A 19,945-nucleotide genomic window follows, 5' to 3' on the forward strand; every position below is an offset into this window, starting at 1 on the left:
ATACGATGAACCCAAAAGAACACTCCATCCACAATACCGGCACCACTCACATCTCAAAAGGACGGAAGTTCGCGTATGTGCGTTGATAGTAGTGCCAATTCCGCGTCTGGATTAAGCACCAGTTTCCAATTCCGCGTCTGGATGATATTTCCAATTCCGCGTCTGGATGATATGCTAGACATGATGGCTGGGGCATCTATTTTCACAAAATTGATCTCCGAAGCGGGTACCCCAGATTCGAATTAGGCTTGGAGATGAGTGGAAGACCACGTTTAAGACAAAAGAAGGATTATACGAGTGGTTAGTCATGCCGCTCGGCTTGACAAACGCCCCGAGTACTTTCACAAGGGTTATGAACCAAGTTTTTAGGCCTTTCATTAGAAAGTTCCTGGTTGTGCACCTTGACGATATTTTGATTTATAGCCATGCCGAGGATGAACACTTATATCATATCCGCCAAGTCATTGAAATTTTAAGAAAAGAAAATTTTTTACATTCACAAAAAAAGTGCGCTTTCATGCAACCTCATGTCACCATTTTAGGATTTGTTGTTTCCAATTATGGGGTGTCAGTTGATCCAGAAAAAGTGAGAGCAATTAGAAAATGGCCTGAACCTAAAAATATTCACGACGTTAGGAGCTTTCATGGCTTAACAACTTTTTACCATAGGTTCATTAAAAGCTTTAGTACTATAATGGCTCCTATTATGAATTGTTTAAAGAAGGGTGAATTTAAATAGACATGATCAGTCATTAAAGCTTTAAAGAAATTAAATCTTTGATGACAGAAGCACCAATTTTTAAATTGCCAGATTTTGAAAAGGTTATTGAGGTTTGTTCTGATGCGTCCAGGGTAGGCATAGGTGGAGTTTTGAACCAAGAAGGCCACCCGATAGCCTATTTTAGCGAAAAATTAAACGAGGCTGAACTAAAATACTCTACATATGACAAGGAATTGTATGCCGTGGTTCAAGCATTAAGGTATAGGCAATACTATTTATTACCTAAGGAATTTGTATTATTTTTCCGATCATCAAGCCCTTAGGCACCTCAATTCACAGAAAAACTTAAACTTTCGGCATGCAAAATGGGTTGAATCCCTTCAAGAATATACCTTTGTCCTAAAACATCGAGTCGGGACCAATAACGAAGCTGTTGACGCCTTGAGCCAAGTCGTGGCCGCTTTGAACAATGTTAGGGTGAGTGCAATTGGGTTTGATAGCGTTAAAGAGGAATATCTCTCATGTCCAGACTTTAGCAAGATCTACTCAGTTTTAGAATGTAATTCTACTAACCTAGATTTCGTCATTCGAGATGGATATCTTTTTCAAGGTGTTCATTTGTGCATCCCACATGGCTCGGTACATGATTTCGTTATTTGGGAACTGCACGCGGGAGGCTTAGCCGGACACTTTGGTCGAGACAAAACTATTTCTATAGTTGAGGATCGATTCTACTGGCCAAGCCTCAAAAGAGACGTTGCGCGCATTGTGGCAGTATGTGGGACGTGTCAAAGGGCCAAAGGTGGTTGGAAGAACGCAGGATTATATACGCCCCTACCTGTACCACATTCTCCTTGGCAAGATCTAAGCATGGATTTTGTTTTAGGTCTACCAAAAACGATTAGAAGGCACGATTCTATTCTTGTTGTAGTTGATCGTTTTTCTAAAATGGCTCACTTTGATCCTTGTCCGTAAGACATCCGATGCTACTCATATCGCAAAATTTTTCATGGCTGAAATTGTACATCTTCATGATTTACCAAAATCAATCGTGATTGCTAGGGATGTTCATTTTGTTAGTTATTTTTGAAAAACATTGTGGAAAACTATGGGCACAAAATTGCTTTTCTCATCTTCGCATCATCCACAGACTGACGGTCAAACAGAGGTAGTCAACCAGAGTTTGGGAAACATACTTCGATTTTTAGTCGGTGACAATGTTAAAAATTGGGACCTTATTCTACCGCGAGCTGAATTTGCATATAATGGTTCAATCAATCGAACCATCAGAATGAGCCCTTTTAAAATAGTGATAGGATATGACCGAAACAAACCAATCAATTTAATTCCTCTTCCTATAGAACAAAGACCTAGTGAACAAGCATCTTCATTTGCACAACATATGCGGGATTTACATTACAAAATTCGACGAAAAATAATTTTAAGTAATGAAAACTATAAGAAGGGAGCTGATTGTCACGGGTCAATCGTTGGGACTCGACCGTGACGCTCTTCTATAAGAAGGGAGCTGATTGTCACGGGTCAATCGTTGGGACTCGACCGTGACGCTCTTGAGGGCCACATTTGGTAGTCATTGAGTTGACGAAGCTATGGAGTTGCGGAGTTGAAGCGTTCCGTCAGGTTGGAGCCGCTGTCAAGTCTACGGAGGCAATTCTCTAGCAATGGCCCATGCCATGGCAAGGATTTTGGTACCGCATGCGGGGTTTCAAAACGTACCCCTCGGTGGGCACCTTTGTACCCCCGGGGTGCCAAAGGGCTGGATGTCTTGCATGGTATATAGGAGGAGGGGTGGACACTGCGTAGAGTGGCCCCGACTCCCCCGCCGACTCATAGGACATGGGTCGTCCCTTGGCTAGCGGAGTAGCCAAGCCTAGTGTTTCGTGTGACTGTGCAACGGATGGTTGAAGGGTCACGGGCCTAGGGCAATGTCTGAGACAGAGGTCGAAGACATTGTGGAGCGGGAAGCACCCGGGAGGCTTTGCTCCTAGGTTCGCTTGCACTACCTTATGCCGGCTCGGATCTCTGTGAGGGAGCGCGCGAGCGGATGAGGGTTAGTCTTGCGACGGATGGCCCGCCGTAGAGGGCAAGGCTCGCGAAGGCAAGTGTGCTGAGCGGGGATTCGCAGGGCGCGGTGCCTGCGAAGGCTTAAGGAGATGGATCTTTGTAGGATTGCCAAAAAGGAGGCACGTCGAAGGAGACTCGCGAGGCGCGTAGGTCTTGGAGACTCGAGAGGGGCGAAACCCAGTGTGGCAAACAGTATCGGTATCCGTATGGTGAACCTTGAGGGACTGGACCATTGGGGTGCGGCCAGACGTGGTCGAGCCATGGAGGGGTCAAATGGGTTGCGACGCGGAGCGAGGCCGGCTTGTTTGTATGGGGCCTTATGTGGCGAAACCATGGAATCCGAGGGCGCGGAGCGCCATGGCAATGCGAGATCGTATGGACAGTCAAGGAACACGGTGTGGGCTTGTTGGCTTCCTTGCCAGGAGCGTTGAGGGCACGTGTGCCGTACGGGTCGCATACGAAGCACGAATGTGCGAAGCATGGGCGTGCGAGGTGTCGCGCTATGTCGCTGGCGTTGGAAGACAGACGAGCTTGTGGCGCACACTTGGGTGGCTGCTTTGACGTGAGTCAGTGGACTGAGCGAGCAGGCCGCGAGTAGGCGGTATAGCCGTGGATGCTGTTAGGCGCAAAAGGCCCAAAGGTGGAGAAGTGACCTAGCTTGGTGGCCAGCCTCAGTATTGGGGTTGCTCGTTGGGGAACTCGTGGAGTCCGACGAGGGGTTCGATTGCAGGCGATTGGTTGAGCTGTCAGTCTCGCGCAGGAGCAAGCTTGGCAAATGCTTGGATTGGTATTCCGCTGTTAAGTTTGGAAGACTTGTCCGTGGTTAGGACTTGGGAAGGCTTGCCCATCTTCGAGCAGGAAGGGGGCGCCGCACGGGCTTGACGAAGAAAAAAGTTTTGTCCGTGACATGATGCTCACAGGCGAGAAGTTAAATTTAAAGAAGATTTGGTGATGGTGTGGATTAGACCAGAGAAGCTTTCGCACGGAACTATTAAAAAGCTACATGCAAAAAACATGGGTCCGTTTAAGGTTCTCAAAAAAATTGAGTCTAATGCCTATCTATTGAACTTGCCATCTGACATGAAAATTATTCCTACTATCAATGTCGAGGATCTTACTTTACACTATCCAGATATACAAAATTCATTGTCTCATTCATTTTCATCTCCATTTGTCCCAAGAACCCCATGGCAGGAAAAAAAAAATGACATCGAGGCGATCCTTGGCGATCATATTGTGTCAACGAGGGATGGCGGAAAGCGCAGCTTTTTGGTCAAATGGTTATATCGGCCTAACGAGGATGCGACTTGGATTTCATAGGAGGAACATCAGCTATTGGACCCTAGTTTGTATAAAAGAGTACATTTCTAACAATTCGACGGAGTAGAATTTTTCAAAGGCCACCAGCTGATGCGGATCGGGATTTTCGGGTGTACGAACGTCATCGACGCCGCAACTGCAATTGGAGCATATGGCTTGATCGACCTGAGATAGGTCCGGGTTGAATCGAAACTATGAATTTCTAGAAGCATCATAGGTTTTAGAAGCATCTAGGGATATTTACTTCCCTGTTATTTGAACTTATCTAGTTGTTACGAAAGTTGTTTACTTGGGATTTTGTTATTTTATTTACTTTCCTGTTATTTGAGTTTATCTAAAGGTTGTTTATTTGGTAGGGATTTTATTGTTAGGATTTTTTGTTTTGATCTTATCACTGTCAGGAAAAGCTCTTTAAATATTCTATGCATGGAATGATAAAGAATTAATGAAGAAGAATGTTTTGTTTTTCAATGAGATATATTCTCTAATTTTCCTTCGTATTTACGCGTTGACAGGAGCGAGTCAGTACGAAGCGAGTCCCTTTATCTTTTCTTTTTGTAATTTCCTCATCGAGTTGAAGCCTTTTTCCCCATTGACGCTGCTAGCACCATCAACGCCACCTGCTGCCAGCACCAACGAAGGCGCACCTGCTGCGAGCACATCATCGTTGCATGCTGCCAGCAGCGCCGAATCCACCAGCACTTTCTTCGCCTTCCGCTACTGATGCAGTCGCCAAGTGCTTCCACCGTCATCGCCTTCTACCATTGCCCGATCGCTGCGCTTGAGCCTTCCGAGATCGATTCATCGTCAACAACTCGCCCTCTATTTCTTTGACTGCCAAACCTAGATCCACTCCTATCTCTTTATTATTTTTTTTTTCCCTCTCTCCATTTTTCCCCTCTAATCCATTTGACCCCTCTTCTCTGTCCCAGCAAGTTGCAACCGTCAGATAGGACGTAAACCCAACAGCGAATCGAGCATCTTGCGGATCCCTTGTGCGCTTGTTCTTAATAATATCTTTTGCGAGCCCGACAGGTTTGATTCGAGCATCTCAAACCCTTAGTTATTTTCAATCCTTGCATTGCCTCGCTCTTTAGGATCATATTGAAATTATTTATTTGTTGAGTACAGTATCTAATTCCTGCTGTGCTAACATCATATTGTGCTAGTAAGTTTCTAAACCTAGGATTTGTCCCAATTAAATTTAACTTCCTAATCTTTTATTCACAAATACTGCATCAAAAAGTTACCCTACAAGATTAAAACTCATTTGTAAAGTTGGTCGAAAAATTATTACAATTGTTTTTTGGATTAATTCTGAAGCAAGTAGCATAACTTACGGGAAGAAGGATTAGGTACAGGGCTTATATGAGAGCCGTTGAACAGCATCATATTATTCGGCCATTTTAATTGAATAAGAATGATGAAGCAAGTAAAAAGTTGACAATCAGAAGAGCGACCTCAGCAAAACAGACATATTCTACCAGAAGTATGGAACAACATGCCTCATAACCAGAAAAGCTTTTGAAAGATTTGTATCAATCAAACTAAATTTACTACTAATATATTAATAATGGGGAACAAAAATTACTAGCTCCATAAGGATTTTACTGAAAAAAGAGTGTGAAGAACCATGATAATTTGCATCATTACCAGCAAAATATGTCTCATACTGAATGCCAATCCTTGCACCCTCCAGACAACAGATAACCTGTTAAAGAGGATGACTAAGCTGCAGATTCAACTAAAAGTTCATAACAATGCAACTATGCAATAATGAGCATATACAAGAAGCTTTCCACAAGCTGTGATGCTCTCAGTAAGATTATCCCCAAATGTGACAAACAAGTTCATTAGAATATGATTAATCATATCCTATTATGCGAAACTGACTTTAATAACTAGAAATATCACTTGTTGGAAACTGACATCACCTGGTTTTTTATCCTGTAAGTAGTTTTAGCATTAAATTGAGGATCCAACGGGATGCTTGTTTGACTTGACATTGCCTTCCTATCAGCTTCCATGTGAACCTGGTCTATGAGATTAACCAAACTCACTGACAACTTAAATGCATACAATCAATATTGACATTGCCAGGTATAAAGTTACAGTCGAAACATACAGAAGAAGACTCATGTAACATTGGCAAAGAATTGAAAGAAGTAATAACTTCTCAATTCATGTAACATTGACAGAGTATTGAAAAGAGTAGTACCTTCTCACGAACAGTGGCTAATAGACCATCATTCCATTGTTCACCCTCCAATGATATCTCTGTAAAATGACAAAGTATCATATGCAATGTTTATATGAACGTGTATATCATATTGGCCTTACAAACCATATTGCCTGTCAGTATAAACTAGTAGCAGCATGTCCACTAAGGTACACACTGAATCATGTGATTGAAGTGTAAATAGAAAACAACGTTGACCTGTATCATATTATAATTATCGAAGTTACAGATACACAAAGAAGAGACAAAATGGTAGCAAAGATATACATTTGGATCAACACATTCAGGCTAACCTAAACCAAAGGTGGTAAGATAACCCACTACCAATGGAACGGTTCACTCAAGGTCTGAATTTTCGATTTAAGCTCAGTTTTTGACACAAGTCTATGACGATCAGTTTCACCAGTTTTGATGGTTTTGGCATTTCATAGTCTGTTTTAGCTTCAGTTTGGGTACAGGAGTATGACAACATGGCAGAAACAATGTACATTAGGGTCCATGCATTCAGGTAGGCCTAAACCAAAAGGAGAAAAATAACCCACTGAGGATAGCACATTCAATGTTCGAATTTTCTATTTTTAGCTTCAGTTTTGGCACCTATGACGACCAAGTTCGACAGCTTCGGTGATTTGGGTCTCAAAACACAAACACACCCCCCAACTGACAAAAACAAAAACAAAAAAAAAAATCAAAAAAGAAATAAAATAAGAAACAAAGCAAGTAAATGTGCCACAATTCTTCCAGAATAGACTGGATTAAAAATTAAAGAATGTTATGAGTTCAATATTATCCATCGCTAATAATATTTGGATCAAGATCAGAATCATAAAAGAGCTCTCGTTTAAGGACTAAAACAAAAAAGCTTAGGGTCGACAAAAAGACACCCTAATCAAGGATTTAAGTGCCGTGGCACGGGGTCGTGCCAGAAACTTGCCGGCACGGTGCGTGCCGAACCATGCCGATGCGCGCCGGCCAAAAAAATTCTTCTGTGCCGACATATAATAGCATGAAATATTTATTTTCTTTAGTAACAAAATATTCTAATTATTTATTATGTCTTTTTATCACATCTTTTGAACTTTATAGATTACTAATTTAAAGCAAGGTTTTAAGTGCACGTCGGCATGGGCCGTATCCACTGTGTCGTACTGTGTCAACAAGATACCGACACGATACGGACCCCATATCAATGACACAGCTCAAAACCCTCTATTCTTTAAATAGTAAGTAATTTCCTCAATAAAGTTCAAAAGATGTGATAAAAAGACATAACAAATAGTTAGAATATTTTGTTGCTAAAGAAGATAAATATTTCATGCTATTATGTATCGGCACATAAGAATTTTTTTGACCGGCACGCATCGGCACGTACTGTGCCAGCAAGTTTCCGGCACGACCCCATGCCACGGTACTTAAATTCTTAATTTAAAGAATAGAGGGTTTTGAGCTATGCCATCGACACGGAGTCTATATCATGTCGGTATCTTGTTGGCACGGTACAGCGCGGTGGATACGGCCCGTGCTTACCGTGCCGACGGGCACTTAAAACCTTGACCCTAATAATGTATGGCAACGTCACGTAGTTCAATGGGAAGGCATGAAGGCCCTAGTTAGATGTCACCATAAGTTATCCAAGAGTAACTTATTCCGCAGAAGAATTTTCTAGTGTGATTGTAAGAACGGAGTTTGATTTTTACTCCTTAAAAGTTCTTAATATCCATGATTTAGTAATTAGTCGGATAGCAAATCTCATTTACGAGGTGATTTATCTTATCCCAAAAAAATGGCTTGAAAGCTGAATATAGTATCCAATTCTAGCCTTTGATCACACTTTTCATCTACCAAATATACAAACTTCTCAAATAAATCATGGAGATATACAGAACAAGGTATTCATGCACCCAAACAAGGCCAAAAGAAAAATAAGTTCCTTGTCTACAGACACACCAAAACAGCGAACTGAAAAGAAGCGTTGTTACAAATTGAAGTTCTTAGCCCAATAAGTTGTCAAACAATGGATGATTTTGTCCTAATTAAAATATGGAACAGAGAATAGGCTTCTAGCCCCAATAATCATTGGATTATACATACAGTTTTTCCACTCGTTATAAGATGGCAGTTATGAGTCAACTATGAATTTGTTAATCTAATTTGCTCTATGCAAAGCATATTATAATATGGTCATTGTATACTAGTACCATGAATGTTCAGATACTACAAATTAGTCTCATAATACTTATTCATATACTAAACCATTGAAATGAAGTTGTAAGTGATATTAGACAAATAAAAAGAACATTAGAAGAATAACCAATATATTGAACTTCTGGAGACTACTAACCTATATTATTGAATATTGTAACATCGTATTTGTCAAAGTTTTAGAGCCTGTTTTGATGCATGAACATCTTGTCCAGCACATCAATTTCATTACTCAAAAAAGAGTATTACCAAATGTTTAGAAAGGCATATTATATTCGGGTTTCAAGTCATTTTTTCAAAATAAGATAAATCTTCCTATAGGTGAAATACACCATCCTACCAAATCATGGCTATCAAGGCTTTTGAAGGAACTAAAATTAAGATCATAACTTGCAGTCACACACAAACACACAGACACATGCACACGCACGCACACACACAAATCCCTCACTAGCAATAAGTTATCAGTGGATAACTTGTTTCAACATCCAGATAATGCTGTATTAATTATTTAAAACTAAAGTTTGAAGTGTCAGGCTTTCATGCCAGGTCATTACACGAATATAATATTATCGATTATCAAGATAAATAAGCTATAAATATCATAAATTTAATTTTCAAGTGGTGGCTACTCATAGACGTATCATGCAAAACCTGCTTACATTTATTTAAATCTATGAAGTCATTAAACGAAGTATAATATAATCAATTATCCAGCTATACATGTCATAAACATAAGTTTCAAGTGGTGGGCACTCATAGGCATACCATGCAAAACCTGCTTACATTTATTTAAATCTATAAAAGTAGGCCTACCTATTTATGTGCTCATTACTTGGCTCAACATCACATGATGGTAGGTCCTTTCACGTAGTATAATATAATCAATAATCAAGTGTCACGCCTTCATGCCAGGTCATTACACGAAATATAATACAATCAATAATCAAGATAGATAAGCAAAGCTATAGATATCATAAATTTAATCTTCAAGTAGTGGCTACTCATAGACATCATGCAAAACCTACTTACATTTATTTAAATCTTTGAAAGTAGGCTACTTATTCATGTGCTCATTACTTGGCACAAAACCACACGAGGGCAGGCTCCATGCAGGGCAATAAGTAACTTGATCTTATATGCAGGTACATGCATTGCATATACAAGACACATGTGGATATGGTCTACGCAAGGCAATACTCAATAAATATTACATGGATCGTTATCCTTTACAGGAAACGTAAACACCACTAACCAAAAGAGGAATCGTCTATACAAATTTGGAATATTTATGATGACAACTGCCTAACTAGACCTACTAAACATGAGGTTTGTCAATTATCTAAACAATGGAGGGCAATATGCATGTAGCCAAGGTTGCCACATAGTGCCTACACCAAAGGTGAGTACATGTGTAATCCACATAACTAAAACATGAAAATTTGGTCCATGATCTACAAAGCAGAAAGCAGTGCATACAAAGCCCATATAAGGTATGCAGTGCATAGATAGTCCAGTAGATGTGTGTACACATACATGCAAATGAATAAACACAGTTGCACGCATGCACACGCAAAAACACACATGCGCGCGTGCATGCACATGCGTGTGCATGTACACGGGTGCGTATGCATGCGTGTGCCCGCGCACACACACAAACAAACACAAACACACACACACACACACACACACACACACACACACACACACACAGAACAGAAAGAGACTTAAGCTCTGCACTCAAGAGGATTTGGGCCAAAATCTTTTGCAAAATCGAAGCTCGGACATTTGATTTGACGATTGGTGCTGGTACAAATGTTTGAGTATCCAAACTACTAAAAACAAAATCTCATCCTTTTGCCTATGCATCCAGACAACTCAAAATTCGCAACTTTAAAAGTTTATGAAAGGTGTCTATTTGTTTTATTATTAAATATGATTCAAATGAACTAGAAATGTGTGTAAAAAAAAAAATCATCGTCCTGATCACCTTTGATTTTCAATAGAGGAACCGTATGCTATGACCCTTATTCAATTTAGACTGTTTATATGTGGCTCAATAAATAGGTAAAATGAAATAAAAATTAGTGATTTTCAGTCCTAGTAACTTCTCATACTCTAGATCAGTCCTAACAGCACGAATCGTTGATTTAAAGAATCTAGCATCAAATTTCAAAAGGATTTGTGTGCAAATTGTGTAGGCAAGAATCACTGTATATGAGTGAGAGAAGGCTCCACTCAAGAGGATTTAAGCCCAAATCCTTTCTTCACAAAATCTATGTTCAAGCGTTTGATTTGATAATAAGTGCAAAGCTTTTATAGCATTTGAACCTGCTGGAAATAAAATTTCATAATTTTTTAATGCTTTTTATTATGCATCAAACTATTTCATATTTCACAATTTGAACAATTGATGAAAGGTGTTTGTTTGTTTAACGGTTAAAAACAATTTAAACAAATTGAAAATTTGAATGAAAAAACTTTTATATAATTTGATAAAGAATATTGACTTCGGTTTTTAATTAAGGGAGCCTATGTTGTGTCTTAGCAGATTAGTAAATTTAGACTGTTCATTTTTGTCTCTTCTCAATACATAGAAAAGGAATACTGAAACGTTGTGATGTTTAGTTTCTAGTAATTTAAAATACTATAGATCAATTCTAACAGCACAGATAGTCGATTCTACAACCTAGAATCAATAATCAATTTTTCGAAGGACATACTGGGAATCGAATCATTTTGAGTGTAGCCTAGCTTCACTCTATACATAAATAAGGGATGCAAATGCAAACATAGACCACCTAATAGTAGTGCCACTACTCTGATGAGGATAAAGATCTTCATACTCTAAGTCGTTTTTGATAATAGAGCTTTCAAATAGATGATCCATGCTGTTAAACATAATCTAGAAATTTTTAAATCGAGTATCATAATTGTTGACTATTCTTTTATAATTTTGCATTACTTTTGTAGTTTTGTAATTTTACATTATGTTAGGGACTTTACTGTAAAACTCTTTGATATAAATAAATCTCTTTGAGGTTAGGGAAAATTAACCCTAATCACAATTTTAATATCAATTTCATCATGGTATCAGAGCCAAACCCGATTTAGGGTTTTTCGGAAAATAGGAAGAAGGGCCGATTAGTTCTTCCTCTTCCGATTGGACCTCCAGTCAGCCATCTCTTCTTCCCTTGCTGCTGTTCCTCGTCTCCACATTATTCTTCAAGAGCGATCTAAGCAAAGCAGCATAGGGAAAGGGCGAAGGAGAGAAAGAATGAAGTTCTGGTAGATGAATCAATAGGATCTAAATAATTCGTTCCTGTTATTTTATATTGCTGGTTGCATCTTCATCTAGTCAAGATGTCAGAAGTTGACTCTCTCACGATGTCAGAAGGTGACTCTGATAACAATTGGAATAGAGTTAACATAGCCCCGAAGACAAGCATCATGGTGAACGATAGTCCCTCACTGTAGATTAGCCCTATGAAACTAGATGGACAGAATTATTTGGCATGGTCTCGATCCTGTTTATTGTTTATTAAAGCTAGGGGGCTTTATGATTACATTATAGGTAGACGAAAGAGGCCGCCAGAGGACGATTCTGCATCTAGTCAATGGGAATCAGAAAATTCATTGATTATGTCATGGCTATTAAATTCAATGCAACCAGCAATTGCACGAGGCTTTCTGTTTCTGGATTCTGCCTACAAAATCTGGACTGCAGTGGCTCAAACTTATTCTAAGAGAGGAAACGATGCACTAGTATATGAACTCATGAAAAAAATGCATGAAACGAAGCAAGGAGATGCAACTATTGCCCAATACTTTGCAGAGCTTAGCAGCTTATGGCAGGAATTAGATTATTATCAAGATTTTCAAGCTGAATGCCCTGATGATGCAGCAAAGTTTCAGAAACTGATCGAGAAGGAACGTGTTTATGACTTTCTTGCTGGCCTACAAGCAGAATTTGATCCGATAAGAGTTCAAGTGCTTGGAAGAGATCCATTCCCTTCACTAAGAGAGGCCTACGCTTATGTTCAACAAGAAGAAAGGAGAAGGAATGTTATGATCTATCACCCAACCTTTGAAAAATCTGCATTCTCATCTACTGCAGCAAGCAAAACTATAAAAAGCATTCAAAACAAAGGTGTGATCTCATAGATAAAGATCATCTTAAGTATGACCACTGTGGATGAAGCAGGCACACCAAGGAGACATGTTGGAAGTTGCATGGACGTCCGACGAGAGGAGGAGGAGGAAGAAGTGGAAGTGGCCGAGGCTATGGGAGATCGCAAGCGTACCAAGCGGAAGCCCCCAACACACTACATTCGGAAAGAGCTCATGTGGAGACCAAACGCCTATCGCATGAGGAACTTCTAACACTTCGGCGACTCATGACAAAACTTGATTCGATTGAAGCTAACTCCAATTTTATTCCATCCACTACTCCTGCTACCTCCACCTCTAACTTTGCTCTCTCAGGTACGATTGCTAATGCATTGCATAGTAACAATACTAGTTCTCATTCCTGGATCATCGATTCCGGTGCCTCCGACCATATGACTGGTGCATCAAATCATTTCTCATCTTACTTTCCTTCCTCAGGCAAGGATAAAGTTCGTATTGCTGATGGTTCTATGTCTGCAATTTCTGGAAAAGGTTCTATTGTTTGTGATTCTAGTTTAACGCTAAATTCTGTTCTACATGTTCCTTCTTTTCCAACCAATCTTCTCTCTATTAGTGCTATTACTAGGGACTTAAATTGTAAAGTTATCTTCTTTCCATCCTATTGTTTGTTTCAGGAACTGGGGACGGGGAAAACGATTGGCTATGGTAGAGTGCATGACGGGCTTTATCTTCTAGAGAGATGATCGAGATTACTTGTTGAACAACATTTTGTTTATCAAGCCGGATCAAGTACTACTTGTCAGGAGGCATATTTATGGCATCTTAGATTAGGACACTTATCTTTTCGAATAATGAAAAAAATGTTTCCTACATTTTTTGAGAAATGTGACTCAAAACAGTTAACATGTGATGCATGTGAATTTGCAAAACATACTCGTGTTGCTTTTCCTGTTAGTGATAATAAAAGTATTACTCCATTTCATATTGTGCATTCTGATGTGTGGGGGCCTAGTAGGGTCGTATCTTTGAATGGCTATAGATGGTTTGTGACTTTCATTGATGATTACAGTCGTGTTACTTGGGTATATCTGTTACATAGCAAAGATGAAGTATTCTCTTGCTTTAAATCATTTCACAAGCTGGTTGATAACCAATTCAATGCAAAAATCAAAATTTTAAGGTCGGATAATGGAAGAGAGTACATAGATGGTACCTTTCAACAATATCTAACTAATCATGGCATCATACATCAGACTAGTTGTGTTAATACACCAGCACAAAATGGAGTAGCAGAAAGAAAGAATCGACACCTGTTGGAGATTACTCGATCATTATTATTCGCTATGAATGTCCCAAAGCACTATTGGGGGGATGTTTTGTTGGCAGCATACTGGATAAACAGGATGCCACTACGAGCAATTGAATTCAAGACACCATTGGAAAGGCTAGTAGGTAACTCTTCCTACATTGTCCCACCGAAAATATTTGGTTGCACATGCTTTGTACATGACCATGGAGGAAAAAAGGACAAGCTAGATCCTCGAGCATTAAAATGTATTTTCATTGGATACTCAGCAATACAGAAAGGATACAAATGCTATCATCCACCGACTAAAAGGGTGTATGTCACCATGGATGTGACCTTTAGAGAATGTGAAGCATATTACAATGCAAGTGTACATGAGGAAAAAAAGGAGAATAATTATAATGATGAAGAGGTGAGTGTCAACACACCTATGCAGCTTTGGAGCACACAACTTGATTTACAAAAAGAATTTGATGTTGAAAGGGAGGAACAAAGTGGTGATGGAACTAAAGGAAGAAAAGAAAATGTTGAAGAAGAAAATACTGAAAGTGTGGGGGAAAAACAGGAACAAATCCATATTAATAAAACTGCTAGAGAGAATTGTGGGGAATGGCAAGTTTATACACGGAGAAGAAAGAAGCATAAAACCATTATGCACTCATCACCTAGCCAAACGGTGTCGTCCTCAACTCCAGTTCCGAATGCACTTCAGGAACCCAATCAAGAACATTGTGAGTATCCTTCACATTCCTTTGTTGATCCTTCGCATTCTTCATATCCTATTATTGACCTTACTCACTCTTTTGATGATCTTGATGTTCCTATTGCTCTTCGAAAAGGTGTTCGAAATAAAAGTAAATACCCTATATCTGATTTTGTTTCTTATGCATCCTTATCACCTTCATATAGAGCTTTTGTTTCGTCCTTGTCTTCTGTGTCAATTCCACATAATTGGAAAGAGGCATTAGTTGATCCAAAATGGAAAGGAGCTATGGATGAAGAAATGAGGGCACTCAAAAAGAATAATACATGGGAACTAGTTGATCTTCCAGCTGGAAAAAGGACAGTAGGATGTAAATGGGTCTTCACAGTGAAATATAAAGCTGATGGCTCAGTGGATAGATTCAAAGCGAGATTGGTGGCAAAAGGATTTACCCAGACATATGGGATTGATTATCAAGAGACTTTTGCTCCGGTGGAGAAATTGAATTCTGTCCGTGTCCTTCTCTCATGTGCTGCAAATTTAGGATGGGATTTACAACAATTGGATGTAAAAAATGCATTCTTACATGGAGATTTACGAGAAGAAGTATATATGGAGATACCTCACGGCTTCTTGACTCAAAAAAATATTGAAAAGGTATGCAAACTAAAAAAGGCATTATATGGCCTGAAACAATCGCCAAGAGCATGGTTTGATAGATTTTGCCGAGCAATGTTAAACTTTGAATATAAACAAAGTGATGTTGACCATACTATGTTCATCAAGAAATACAAGAGCAAAATCACCATTCTTATTGTTTATGTCGATGACATAGTAATCATCGAAAATGACCCACAAAAAATGAGTAAACTGAAATGTTACTTGGCTAAGGAATTTGAGATAAAAGATCTTGGAAAGTTAAGGTACTTTCTAGGAATTGAGGTGGCGAGATCTGAGAAAGGAATTTTTATTTCTCAAAGAAAATATGTGCTGAATTTACTTCAAGAGACTGGAATGTTAGGGTGCAAACCAGTTGATTCGCCAATAGAAGTGAATCATCGGTTGCAAAGTAAAATCGGAAAAGAAGTTGACAAAGAAAGATACCAGAGGTTAGTAGGTACATTGATATACTTATCTCACACATGACTTGACATCTCTTATGCAGTTAGTGTGGTTAGCCGGTATCAGTGTTTTAAAAAGCCCAAGGCGCACCAAGGCGCAAAAGGTTGATAGAGCCTAGGCGCAAGGCGCAAGGCGCAGGCGTGCGCCTGAGAGAGGTGAGGCACACACTTGAAATAAACAAATATACTTTTTAACAATTATTAAAGGACAATGAATACTCTTTAAAAATCATATTACACAATAGATATGATCTTTCAGCAAAATTTCTAATTTAGCAAAAATGCAATTTTTACTACTTTACTAGTCGTTTACCAAGTTGAAATAGTGACAAATGGTCCTATATTACTTAAAATTTTTTAATCACTTATTCACTTATTGTCATTGAAGTTACTGTTTTTTTAAAAAAAACTAAGCAAAGAGAGTGTTTTCAGTTAAAAAAAATTTATGTGTTTTTTGTTAAAAAAAAAAGAAAAAAATAGAGAAAACGAGTCTTTACTGTTTAAAAAAAAAAAGAAAACAGTGTTTATAAAAAGAAAACAAAGTGTTTACTGTTCACACAAAAAAGAAAAAAAAAACAGCGAGAGAGAGAGTGTGTGTATTTACTGTTTAAAAAAAAAAAGAAAACAGTGTTTATAAAAAGAAAACAAAGTGTTTACTGTTCACACAAAAAAGAAAAAAAAAACAGAGAGAGAGAGTGTATTTACTGATTAAAAAAAAAAACCAGTGACAGGTGCTCTCTGTTTAGTGTTTAGTGTTTACAAGCAAAAAAAAAAAAAACGTGAGAGGTAGGAGAGAGAGAGACAGAGAGAGGAGAGAAATTAAAAAAAAGTGTGAGAGGGGAAGAGATTGCACCTCGAGTCTCGACGTGAGTTGGCAACTTGGCGCGATGTGCAGTGAGCCAGAAAGAGAGAGCGAGAAGGAGACAGAGATTCTTGCTCGAGCCGTCAAGCGAAGCACATCACGCGGAGGCTACGGAGCAAGAAAGAGAGAGATTCTCGGTCGAGCGGAGGCTGCGGAGGTGCCGTGGAGAGCTAGCAAGAAGGAGAGAGAGAGAGATAATGGCGGATGGTTGCTCGAGCGACGAGCGGAAGCCTCAGGGAGTCCGATCAACTTTAGGGCTTCTTTTTTTTTTTTCTTTTTTACACTTAATGGGTAGTTGGATGTTGGATCCAAATACCAAACCTATCAGCCCTTTGTTTTTTTTTTGTTTTTTTTTTTTTTTTTTGCTTCAGGCGCGCCTTGCGCCTCAATGTAGGCGTGCGCCTGGGCGCACGAGGCGGGCGCATGGGTGAGGTCGCCCGCCTAGGGGCTGCCTAGGCTCGTGCGACCTCGCCTAGCGCCTAGGCGCGCGCCAGAGGCGCGCTTTTTAAATCACTGGCCGGTATATGCATGACCCAAGAGAATCACATTTGGAGGTTGTTTATCGTATTCTACGATACTTGAAGTCAGCTCCAGGAAGAGGACTTCTAATTTCTAGAAATGGTCATTTGAAGATTGAATCCTTCATTGATGCTGATTGGGCTGGATTTCCAGATGATAGAAGATCAACCTCTGGATATTGTACCTTTGTTGGTGGAAATTTGGTTACTTGGAGAAGCAAAAAACAAGATGTGGTGGCCAGATCTAGTGCAGAAGCTAAATATAGAGCTGTGTCACAGACAAAATGTTTCCCGCTGACTTCTCCTTGGCAGTGGCCCAAATCTGCTAGCAAAACGGGTTGAAAATGGATTGAATCGGGTTGTCAAGGAGACCCAAACCCAATCCGCTGTGGGGAGACGAAGGGTTTTGTAACCTCTCCCATCAATGATGGAAACTCAAGGGTTATGAAACTCTCATAAGTTATGGGGTGACTTTTGGGCTTATGGCTCATTATAAGAGTGAGTTAATGTGTGTTATAATGAGAGAGTTAGTGTGTGTCTAGGTGAACTACTGCCTCTCTCTCTGTCATTCCCTTTGCATATTTAGTCGTAGGACGCGAAGGTCCAGGCTAGCAACAGGGACGAAGGCTTGCCCATCTTCGAGCAGGAAGGCGGGCGCCGCACGGACTTTGCGAACAGAACCGCTAAGGCCGTGACAGTTGGTATCAGAGCTAGTTCGAGGAGGAACCATGTCTTCGTCGGAAGCTACCGTCGTTGACGTTATGCCTGAGCCCAGGGCGACCAAGCGCGGCAAGAGCAAAGAGTCGCGGACTCTGGCGAGAGAGTCCGTCTTGCTTGACGACCGCGTAGGCGTGCTGGAGGACTCTGCTACGAGAGCGGAGGAGCGCTACTCCGACCTATCCCAACATGTGGGGATGTTGGAGGAAGGGTTTCATTTGATGGAGAAGGATATTGTTGCAGCTATGGCAACATTCCGCCATCGTCTGGAGCAGTTCAAGCTGAATCTTGCCTGTCGTGCTGACCGGGAACGACTCAGCGCGCGACGAGGGCGTCTGCGCGTTAGGTGGGGGAGAATGTCACAGACAAAATGTTTCCCGCTGACTTCTCCTTGACAGTGGCCCAAATCTGCTAGCAAAACGGGTTGAAAATGGGTTGAATCGGGTTGTCAAGGAGACCCAAACCCAACCTGCTGTGGGGAGACGAAGGGTTTTGTAACCTCTCCCATCAATGATGGAAACTCAAGGGTTATGAAACTCTCATGAGTTATGGGGTGACTTTTGGGCTTATAGCTCATTATGATGGTGAGTTAATGTATGTCATAATGAGAGAGTTAGTGTGTGTCTAGGTGAACTTCTGCCTCTCTCTCTCTGTCATTCCTTTTGCATATTTAGTCGTAGGACGCGAAGGTCCAGGCTAGCAATAGGGACGAAGGCTTGCCCATCTTCGAGCAGGAAGGCGGGCGCCGCACGGACTTTGCGAACAGAACCGCTAAGGCCGTGACATATGGCTCAAGGTGTTAGTGAAATTCTATGACTTAGAAGGTTTATGCAAGAGCCTTAATATGGCAGATGAGAAACCATCAATACTATATTGTGACAATAAAGCAGCTATTAATATTGCTCACAATCTAGTACAACATATAGAACAAAGCACATCGAGATCGATAGGAATTTTATCAAAGAGAATTTAGAAAAAGGTAGCTTACGCATTCCATTTGTGAAGTCAAGTGATCAATTAGCTGATATTCTCACTAGCTGATATTCTCACTAAAGGAGTTGGTAGAGTAGTCTTCAATAACATTATGTACAAGATGGGCATGAGAAATATCTATGCACCATCTTGAGGGGGAGTGTTGACTATTCTTTTGTAATTTTGCATTACTTTTGTAGTTTTGTAATTTTACATTATGTTAGGGACTTTACTATAAAACTCTTTGATATAAATAAATCTCTTTGAGGTTAGGGAAAATTAACCCTAATCACAATTTTAATATCAATTTCATCAATAATTTTTAGAAATTATTATCAAGTCCATCAAGCGGCTATGAAATGAACAGTCAGAATTGAATGACCCTCCAAAAATAGAGGATGTGGTTCTTCAATTCAAAATCAGAATTATTGATTTTGATCTAGATAGTGAATAAAATTTTCTATCAAAAATTCAACCAATTTTGATTGTTCACACATTAAAAGAAAAAACACACCGAACTAATCATTAAATTGTCAATTTTGAGGCCTTCTGATCGTAAGGTAGATGATGTCCAAAAATCATGCAATTAGGTTTCAAGGAACTTCAAATGCTCGAATAATGTTTAACAATATAGATCGTTCAACTCGGAAGCCATATTATCGAAAACGACTAATGTATATGAAAACGATCAAACTCATAAGAGCAAGGGTTTTAAGCGTCATGGCACAGTCTGCTCACACCTCTTCTCTCCAATACTCAATTTAACTTGCCTTCCCCAGCTTCAAAAAGGCTGCAAACGCTTTTTGCCCTTGCTTGTTCTTGAGCGCGCAAGGCGCTCGGAACGCTGATTCTTGCTTCAAAACTCAAGGGCTAAAGCACTCCAGCTTCGAAGCTGGAGTTTGCAACTTCAAAACTACAGGGCGCGCGCCCTCCTGCAGGGTGGGCGCTTCCTTCGTCTATCGTATGTATCGCTTGGCTTCATTCCAAACCAAGAAGGCATGAAGCTATATTATCAGGAACAAATTATGAGTACGAAGACGATCATACT

The 19,945-nt window shown here is 39.9% G+C and overlaps 1 protein-coding gene across 4 annotated transcripts in view; it reads right to left on the reverse strand.

The window, feature by feature from the left end:
- Positions 1-19,945, reverse strand: part of LOC109725811 — a 43,295-nt gene that overhangs the window by 12,255 nt on the left and 11,095 nt on the right. For all 4 annotated transcript variants that reach the window (XM_020255180.1, XM_020255178.1, XM_020255179.1 and 1 more), the window contains exons 6-8: positions 6,345-6,403; positions 6,061-6,159; positions 5,780-5,837 (exon numbers count right to left, since the gene is read on the reverse strand). In XM_020255180.1, coding sequence (XP_020110769.1) covers positions 5,780-5,837; positions 6,061-6,159; positions 6,345-6,403 — 216 coding nt within the window. The remainder of the gene's footprint in view (positions 1-5,779; positions 5,838-6,060; positions 6,160-6,344; positions 6,404-19,945) is intronic.

Source organism: Ananas comosus, linkage group 20, assembly GCF_001540865.1.
Source record: "Ananas comosus cultivar F153 linkage group 20, ASM154086v1, whole genome shotgun sequence".
In the NCBI taxonomy this organism is placed as follows: Eukaryota; Viridiplantae; Streptophyta; class Magnoliopsida; order Poales; family Bromeliaceae; genus Ananas; species Ananas comosus.